The following is a 9,803-nucleotide window of genomic DNA, read 5'->3' on the forward strand; positions in this document are numbered from 1 at the left end:
AGAGTGATGGGGAGGAGTGAGGGATGAGCAGGCGGTGAATAATTGAGGGGGAGAGATGGAAGAGAGGGAGGGATGGGGAGGGAGGCCGCACCACAGTTGCTCTCTCCGTCCCCCAGGTGACTGCGGATGGGATCCTCCATCCAGAACGGCTGGCAGTGGCACGAGCGTGTCAGGCCGTCACAGTGCCCGTGTCCCGAGCACGGAAGCTGGCACCCTGGCCGTGGGGGGGAAGGGGGCAGGGGGAGCAGGGTGGCGGGGGGGGGGGATATAAATACACTCATCTATACGTGCACACACACACACTCGTCTACACGTACACTCAGACGCACTCAACAGTACACTCATGCTTACAGTCATCCATCCACATTGAGCAATACTTTCTATGCCTAGTTCAGGGTGGTGTGGGAGTGTGGGGTGTGCATGTGGGGAGTGTGCGCGGGTGTGTATTTTTGTGTGTATCGGTGATTCCCGTTCACAGCCAACACCAGTGACGATTATTTTAACTGGTCCTGGGTCTCCCCTAGGTCGACTCAGCCTCAAAGGAGTATCCGGTGTGGTGTACACATCGCCACTCGGGAGACAGAGGCGGCTGGGCATGGTGCCGGCCACCCACCCCGTCGTGCGCTGTGCCAGCCTTCGTAAGTGCTACTCGCTAGCAACACTTGCCCCAACAGTCTGTTGAGGCTATATGCGGGACTTTTGCCTGTGTTGTGCGTGCAGGCCGCTCACTCTGGGTGTCCACCCTCAGCATGGCGAAGGGCAGCAGCTCCCCGCCGGAACCGGCGAGCCGGCGGCGCAGCGAGCGCGACACGTTCAGGCCGGGCAGAGCCCCACCTCCCTCTCCTAGTCGCTCTGCGTGCAGAATCACGGCCGTGCTGGGGGTAGGGGGCATAGGTGGGGGCGGGGGGGCACGGGGCGGAGGGGGGCGCATGAAAGGTTACATTGAATCCGCGATGACGAGCAGATGTATGTGTGTTGGAGGCGCCCTCCGAAAGCCAAGGAGGACGGAGGAGTGACAACGAACGGAGCGCCGGGCGGCTAAAACACAGAGAGTTGGCACATGGGGAGCACAGGTGGTGCACCTGCCAGTCACCTCGGTTAGTTAACCCATAACACCTGGGTCTGTCCCGCGACCTCCTGCCAGCCTGGGACAAACACCATGGGGATGTCACTGCCACTGAGTGTCGAATGGCGGCTGATGTTATTGTCTCTGCGTGCGTGCGTCAGCCGGTGTGAGAATGCGCCGGCACCTGTCGTCGGCGAGGCTGCGCACGGCATGCACATGCACGAGCTGGTCCTGTAGGCCCAGCAGCAGCGCCAGCTTGCGCTTCAGCAGCTGCATGTGCCGCTCCAGAAGCTGAGGAGCTTCCACCTCCAGCACCAGCTCCACCAGAGCGTCCCGCAGGGGGTCTGCCCCAGGGCAACAGGCGCGGGGGGGGGACACAGGCGGAGATGCGGGCAGGCAGGTAAGCAGGTAGGTACATAGCTAGACAGCCCGCCAGGTAGACTGCTAGCAAAGCAAGCATGCACATAACAGGTAGACGTATGGGTAGTGAGGTTGGCAGGCAAACAGGTAGGCAGGTAGGCAGGTGGGCCGGTAGGCAGACGAGCAGACAGGCAGACAGACAGGAGTTCAGGCAGACAGGTACGCAAGTCAACAGACAGGTGGACGAGTTGGCAAACAGGCGGACAGGTGAGCAGACAGGTATAAAAGTTGACAGACAGGTAGGCAGATCAGTAGACATGCAGACAGGCAGGTCAGCAGACAGAAAGACAGCTGGTCTTAGGATTAGTGAGTTGGCGAGGCCCACTCACCTTGCTGGACCTCCAAGTGTGCGGTGTCCGTGTGGGAGAGGCCACGCGCGTCCGTCACCGTGAGGTGGAACTGGTAGCTCCCCTCCACCACGTTACTCAGCAGCAGGACAGCCCGCGAGTCCGAGCCCTCCAGCACCTCCTGCCGGGTACCAGCACGCACGGTCAGGGTACGGAACCCTACCCGGACCCTACCTGGGATCCTGCCCGGACCCTTCCATGAATAAACTAGGACACCACCAGGACCCTGCCCAGAGCCTAACCTGAGCTCAACTCAGGCCCTAGCCAGGCTCTATCCAGATCCTGCCGGAACCCTACTTGGCCCCAATGTGGACTCTTCCGTGACCCCTGACCCCATTGCAATGCATGCACGAGCGTCAGTACCATGGACAGCACCGTCGCGCTGGTCCTCGTATTAGCGGCTGTGGTAGTATTAGTGATGGCGTAAGTGGTGGTGGTTGTATTCATGAGGAGCGGTGGGGCAGCGGTTAGCGAGCTGCGTTACGAACCAAGTGACCCGAGCTCGATTCCCGCTCATGGCGAACACCAGTGAAAATTATCTGAACCGGTCCTGGGCCTCTCCTAGGACTGGGAAGACAAAGGCGGCCGGGGTGTGGTGCTGGCTACCCACCTCCTCGTGTGTCATGCCGGCCTTCATAGGTGCTAACTAACAGCACTTTCCCCAAACAGTCTGTTAAAGGCTATGCAGGGCATCTTTGTCTTTGTTATCACTCATGCTGTTGTAAGTGCTGGTGTTAGCGCTGATGTAAGCACTGGTGCTAGCGCTGGTGCTAGCGCTGGTGTAAGCGCTCGTGTTAGCGCTGGTACTAGCGCTGGTGTAAGCGCTGGTGCTAGCGCTGGCGCCCGAGTCGGCGTTGGTGGCTGTGGCGCACCCCGGCAGCTGGGCTGGCCTCGTCGCGCTGCCAGCGGAAGCTCACGATGCCCTGGTCGTCGGACGAGAGCGAGCCGTTGAGTCTCACGACCCCCGCGGGCAGAGTCACCGTCACGGCGCCCCCCGCCCTCGACACCGGCCGCTCGTTCACCTCTAACGGGGGAGGGGGGGGTCGAAGTGAGTGAGGGGGCGGCACAGGGGTCATGAGGGTCAGGGAGGGTTCGCAGGTTCCCCGAGGGTAGCGGCCCAGTAAACTCTTCAACTAAACAACACTCTTTTGTATTTTACCAGGTAAAGCCCACTGAGCTATATATCTCTTTATCAGAAGCGACCTGGCCACAAATGGTAGCTCAACGAAGTGGCTTATCATGTGGAAATTTATAGCAGCCAAAGAATCTAAAAGCATGTTGATTCTAAATGTAGAGGTAAAAACCGGAGGAAGAGAGAGAGAGACACACAAATCCCAATTATACAGGTGTCTGGGTCGGGATCGAACCCACGCACTCCTGCATATCAGGTGAGGGTGGTAACATCTCGCCACCGTGGTGTCCCTTGTGGAACGTTGGCCCAACAGTTCCACCCGCGTGCCAACGTGAATGTTTTCTGAGGAAGGCTTGCGATTCGGCCACTCGTGAAGGACAAACTGCGCTGCAAACAGACACCTTCCTGCCACGTGCACGCACGCATGGAGGCAGATGCGACCGAACGTGCACGCTCGCAGCGACTCGTACGGCGAGCACGCTCGCCCCGACGACCCCGCGCAGCACCCGGGGGTCGAACTCACCCTGACGGACCGTGACGCTCACCACGTCGCTCGCCACCAGCCCCTTGGCGTCGCGCACCGTCAGGCGGAAGCCGTAGACCCCGACGCCCAGCCCGGCTATGCGCAGCTCCGGCCTGTCCACGCCCGTCAGTCGGGCGCCGTCGGGCCCACTGGCACGCACGTGCAGAGAAAGACAAAGGTCCCCCATGTATCCTGCCCACCCGACTCGGACAAGGGCAAACGCAACCACGGCGAACTTAACACGGAAAGGCTTTCGCGACCCGTATTATTCACGATATGGCGTAAATATGTCGTAAACCCACCTCCCGCCAACACAGCCGATAAGTAATGTTTGTCACTTTGTGAATAAAACGTGCCCAATTCGTTACGACTTCGGCACTACACCGGCTGTGTGTTGGAGAGAAAACCCATAAGATTTACAATTTCAGTTAATGACGTTTCGCTGGTGATTACAGCAACCCGCTTCATCAGGAAATTGCCAGAATTGTCTGAAATTCTCCAATGACTGGCAGGTACACGACCAGTCCTCCCCACGCTGCAAACTTTCTGCATTTTGGCCACCCGGCGCTCCGGCTGTTGTTGTAAGCGTAGCTCCTCCGCCCTCCGCTCTTTCAACAACAACAGCCACCATTCGCCATTAAGTGGCCGTGACTTCACCAAGGCACCGGTGCCCAGCTATGTGCACTTTGAGGCCACGTGAAGTGTCGGAGGCTCGCTGGCAGGAGGCCACAGAACAGACCCAGGTGCCACGGGTTGACTGATTAAGATGACTGGCAGATACACCGCCTGTGCTCCCCACTGTGCCAACTTTCTGCGTTTTGGTCGACTGGCACTCTGCTCGTTGTTGTGAGCATCGCTCCTCCGCCCTACGTTATTGCTGGAGGGTGACCGCCTCCAACTGCTCAGCAGCATCCTTCACGAAACTCACAGAGGCCCATCCACAGAACCCGATCTTGACACCGCTGCTACCAGAGTCATCGGCAAGTCCATTGACCGACTGCGATGACCGGAAGATGAACCACCTGTGCTCCCCACTGTGCCAACGCACGTGCGGGCGCACACGCGCGCCCACGCGTGCCCACGCGCACACGCAGGGACGGCCACTCACCTGGTTTTCTCCCACAGGTATCCCACGATGCCACGGTCGTCGTGGCTCCGCGAGCCGTCGAGCGTCGTGTCGGCCGACGGCGCAGTCAGCTCCTTGTCGGGCCCCGCGTCAGCCACGGGGGGCAGGTTCACCTCTGGTATTGCCACGGCAACCGGGGGGCAACAGGCGGCACAGCCGGGAGGTGACGGGGGGGGGGGGGGGGGCGGGTGGCAGACGGTGTTACACAGCCGCTCACCTGTACCCAGCGCTCCCCTCTTCTACCACTGACCTATTGCGCCTTGCAACTCACTTGGCTTCTCTCCACAGCTCGCCCATCACCCACCTCTCCAGTTACCTCACCTCACCTCTGACCCGTCCCACCTCTCACCTGCCTCACCTGCCTCACCGGTCACCTGCCTTAACCCTCACCAGTTTCACCCCGCACCTGTTCCACCAAACACCTGTCTCGCCCCTCGCCTGTCTCATCCCTCAACCGTCCTCACCCTTTGCCTGTCTGACCGCTCACCCGTCTCACCCCTCACCCGTCTCGCCCATCGCCCGCCTCGGTTCCCCCGCACCTGCCCGGCCCTGCGCGTGTCCCCGCCGCTCACCTGGCTGCACGATGACGCTGACCTGCGCCGTGTCGTGCTGGCCCGCCACGTCGGCCACCGTGAGCTGAAACACGTACTCGCCCTCCTGCAGCGCCGACAGGTGCAGGTACGGCGTGCGCACTCCCTGCCACGCCGCGTCGCCACGCCGTCACATTGCCATCGTCATCGCACTTTCATGAACGTTACTTAGTTATTGACATACTTATTTACTTAATAATAGGGTTTTTCCACTTTTTTTCTGGCAACAAATCAGGTTTCAGTTTTGTTATAATATTTTGGTACTGGCAAAGGAGGTCTAATGATGTAGATGTTTACCCCGAGCCCTCATTACTTTGATAGTGCATTGTCTTTGAGCTGTACGCCTTTTGGCGTCCTCTGGTCTAGCACCAATTGAGACGAGGCTCAAAAGAAAGCCGTCTCTGGTGTGGACCAATCAGTTTCAAGGACAATGCATCATATTATCAGAGTGTGTTTTTTCTTTGCATTTTGACCACAAGTATTGTGGTTAATGCAGACATGATTCCTCGTAAAAAGGTTTCAGTTTTGTTTCTAGCAAGTGTTGTATTTTCTAGATCCATCATCATGGGATCTCCTTTGCCAGTACCAAAATATGAGAATAGGTTTTCCCCTTTTTTCTGGCAACAAAACAGGTGTTAAAACACCAAACTGAAACCTTTTACAAGGAATCATATCTGCATTAACCACAATACTTGTGGTCAGAATGCAAACAAAAAACATACTCTGATAATATATGCATTGTCTTGGAAACTGATTTTTTTGTTTGCATTCTGACCACAAATTTTGTGGTTAATGCAGACACGATTCCTTGTAAAAAGGTTTCGGTTTTGTTGTCAGAAAAAAGGGGAAAAACCCTATTATTAGTTACTAGTTCAACACACCGGTGTGTTGGAGAGTAAGCCTGCAACGTTTACAATTCGAGTACTGTAACGTTTCGCTGGTGATTACAACAACCAGCATCATCAGGCATTTTCTCTACTTTGCACTCCTGTCGTTTTTTTTTATTGGCAGTATTTGTTGTTGTAACCTGCTGACCCGCCCCGACCGGACGTTTGTGAAAAAGAGCTTCACGGCTCATCGGATTCTTTCTGCAGTCTAAATAAATATTCCGATAAAAAAATTAACACTCTGGTGGGGGTCAAAACTCCACCTCTCACTGGCAGCCAGGCACACCTGAGCAGCGGTGGCGGCGTGACTGGCGGAGCCTGCGGTGTCACCAACCGCCGCTCACCTGCATGTTCACCACCTTGATCTGGCTGCCGGGGCTGATGGCCCACTCGTACGTGGTGATGGCGTGGTCGTCGGCGCTCTGGTTGCCGTTCAGAGTCAGCTCACTCTGCGGTAGGGTCAGCACCTGTGGGACACCGGGCACGGGGTGGGTGGGTCGGGGGGGGGGGGGCTCACGTTTATAACGGGGACCCCCACCCGGGGACCCCCACCCGGGGTCACCGTCCGGTGTTGGGGGTCACCGGGATTGGGCCCGAGGTCTAAAGCTGTCATCCTTCGCCTAGATTGTACCATTACCTGGATTGTACCATTATCTAGATTGTACCATTATCTAGATTGTACCATTACCTGGAATGTACAATTACCTGGATTGTATCATTAACTGGATTGTACGGTTACCTGGATTGTACAATTATCTTGATTGTAGCATTACCTGAAATGTGCCATTACCTGGATTGTACAATTATCTAGATTGTACCATTACCTGGATTGTACAATTACCTGGATTGTACCATTATCTGGATTGTGCCATTACCTGGATTGTACAATTATCTGGATTGTACCATTACCTGGATTGTACAATTATCTTGATTGTAGCAATACCTGAAATGTACCATTACCTGGATTGTACAATTATCTAGATTGTACAATTACCTGGATTGTACCATTATCTGGATTGTACCATTACTTGGATTGTACAATTATCTTGATTGTAGCATAACCTGAAATGTACCAATACCTGGATTGTACAGTTATCTAGATTGTACCATTACCTGGATTGTACCATTACCTAGGAGGCATTATAGACTGTGCCATTACCTGGGTGGGTCCCGCGTCGGCCACTGGAGGTCGGTCAACAGGGCGCGTCACCGTCACATTCGCCTCCGTGGAGTCACTCACTCCGTCCGTGTCAACCACAGTCAACCTGTCAAAGACAAAGATCGTCCGTATATAGCCTTAACAGGCTGTTGGGGCAAGTGATGTCAGCGAGCACCTCCGAAGGCCGGTACGGCACACGAGGGAGTGGGTGGCCAGCACCACGCCCGACCGCCTCTGTCTCCCCAGTGCCAATGTTTACACACCGCACCAATACGGAGGCCCACGACGAGGTCAGATAATCGTCACTGGTGAGGCCATGAGCAGGAATCGAACTCTGGTAGCTGGGTTTGTAGTGCAGCGTATATGTACATACAAAAGACAATGATCCCCCATATAGCCTGAACAGACTTTTGGGGCAAGTGCTGTTAGCAAGCACCTATGATGGCCAACACGGCACATGAGGGGGTGGGTGGCCCGGCCACCTTTATCTCCCTAGTGGCGATGTTTACACACCGCACCAGGTACGCATTTTAGGCTGAGTCGACCTAGGGGAGGCCCAGAACCGGTTCAGATAAATATAATCGTCCCTGGTAATGGTGGCTGTGAGTGGGAATTGAACTCGGATCACCGGGTTTGTAGCGCAGTGCGCTAATCGCTCCCCATATGCACATATGGTCATATACAACAACAACAACAACCACTATTCGCCACGAAGTGGCGGTGGAGTCACCACGATGCTTGTGCCAGGCCATGTGCACATTGAGGCCATGTGAAGTGTCGAATGCCCGCTGGCACGAGGTCACGGGGCAGACCCAGGTGCCACGGGTCGACTGACTGAGATGACCGGCTGATGCACCACCTGTGCCCCCTATTGTGACAACTTGCTGTTAAATCTTGATTTGAAGCTTTCGTGACTGCAGGAATTCATACTCTTTGGTTCTTTCGGTAAAGTCACGTAGATAGAAAAATAACTAATAGATCACGACGTTTCGATCGCAACACAAGCAATCGTCCTCAGGTGAAAAAAACAGGAAGAAATGTAGCGAGAGAGCTACTGTAGTCAAAGGTTATATAGGTTTGAGATGGGCACAACCCAAGGGTAAGTGGGTGGGGATAGAGATGGAATTTGCAAGTAAATGTAAGATCGCAGAGCTAGGCATACCTCGGCTAATCCAAGGGGGGGAGGGGAGGGGGCTGTAGATGGTGAGAGTGGGCCTGTCGCTTTTTCTCAGCCAGTCTGAACACCTCCTCTGTCAGCCAGGGTCTCCTGGTGTCAAGGAAATGGGCCCACACCCGCTGTTCCATCACTATGTAGTCCAGCAGATGTTCTTGCTTGGACCCGGCATGCATCCATGATGTTGTGTGGATGCGCCGATGCCAGAATAGCGTGTTGGTTGCACAAAAATCTAGCAGCTTCCTGCCGTTGAGCTGATCTGGCCCATGCCTTCAAATCACTCCAGACCAGGTTCCAGCATCATGACCAACTCGGGCATTGAAGTCACCCAACAAGATGACTCTATCCTGAGGGGCCACTTTAGCTAGTACCTGTGACAGGAGGTCATATAAGGCATCTGACTCATCGGCCTTGCCTGCATCCCTCCACGGATGTTCGTCTTTGGTGGGGGCATAAGTTACCACAACCACCACTCCTTGCCTCTGGTTGATGGGAAGGCGAGCCTAAAGTAGCCTGGGGCTTACAGCTTCCCACACCTCACCACCACACTCCCACGCCCCTTTCATTCTTTTGTTCAGAAGAAGAGACACTTCCTGTTGTTTGGCAGTCTCCTGCCCCGAGTAAGAGGACTGTCCACCCCTCATTGTTGCAGAAGTCAGAGCCGGTCCACCGGACCTCCTGAATACCACAGAGATCCAGGCGATACCGGTCCAGCTCCCGACAGAGGAGTGGCAGCCTCTCCTCCGCAGTGAGCGTTCGAACATTCCACGTGGCCACCCGTAGTGGTTTTTTGTTGTTTCTGGAGGAGCCCCGAGGGTAAGGATTCAGTTTCCTGGCTCTGCCAAATGGGGTGTAGCCAGGCGACATCATCGATGTCTGTCCCCCCGGGGCCTCCGGCACAAGCTTAATTCAATGTTTAATGTATCAATCGTGGTTTGGTGGTAATTAATTGAAGGTGGAGGGGTTACCAGCCCCTCACACCCGTCCAGAACCCCCATTTGGCCGCTGTGGTGATTACAAACGCCATGAGGGGAATGGCCAATCTAAATTGGCCCTCCCTCCACGGCACTGCCCACCACAGCGTTGCCGTCCGGCGCCAACGAGGAGGTACGGGGTTGTTTTTGCCGGACTCATATACATACACTCATATATACTATATATACATACACTCCTATATATACTATATATAAGAAATACCTCTGCAGCCTTGAACAGACTGTTCGGGAAAGTACCCTTAGCAAGCAACTATGAAAGCCAGCATGGCACACGAGAGGGAGGTGTGGTCAGCACCGCACCCGGCCACCCGGCCGTCTTTGTCTCCCCTATACTGATGTTTTACTCACTGCACCAGGTTCTCATTTATGGCTGAGTCGACCTAA

General features: G+C 55.3%; 1 protein-coding gene across 6 annotated transcripts in view; it reads right to left on the reverse strand.

Moving 5' to 3' along the window:
* Positions 1-9,803, reverse strand: part of LOC116941713 (dyslexia-associated protein KIAA0319-like protein) — a 43,355-nt gene that overhangs the window by 3,775 nt on the left and 29,777 nt on the right. For all 6 annotated transcript variants that reach the window (XM_076066495.1, XM_076066497.1, XM_032953055.2 and 3 more), the window contains exons 9-18: positions 7,251-7,356; positions 6,436-6,558; positions 5,187-5,310; positions 4,597-4,729; positions 3,489-3,637; positions 2,706-2,857; positions 1,816-1,954; positions 1,251-1,410; positions 730-875; positions 92-214 (exon numbers count right to left, since the gene is read on the reverse strand). In XM_076066495.1, the coding sequence (XP_075922610.1) occupies positions 92-214; positions 730-875; positions 1,251-1,410; positions 1,816-1,954; positions 2,706-2,857; positions 3,489-3,637; positions 4,597-4,729; positions 5,187-5,310; positions 6,436-6,558; positions 7,251-7,356 (1,355 nt within the window). The remainder of the gene's footprint in view (positions 1-91; positions 215-729; positions 876-1,250; positions 1,411-1,815; positions 1,955-2,705; positions 2,858-3,488; positions 3,638-4,596; positions 4,730-5,186; positions 5,311-6,435; positions 6,559-7,250; positions 7,357-9,803) is intronic.

This window comes from Petromyzon marinus, chromosome 12, assembly GCF_048934315.1.
Source record: "Petromyzon marinus isolate PM22_M1 ecotype Great Lakes invasive population chromosome 12, UKy_Petmar_22M1.pri1.0, whole genome shotgun sequence".
Classification (NCBI taxonomy): Eukaryota; Metazoa; Chordata; class Hyperoartia; order Petromyzontiformes; family Petromyzontidae; genus Petromyzon; species Petromyzon marinus.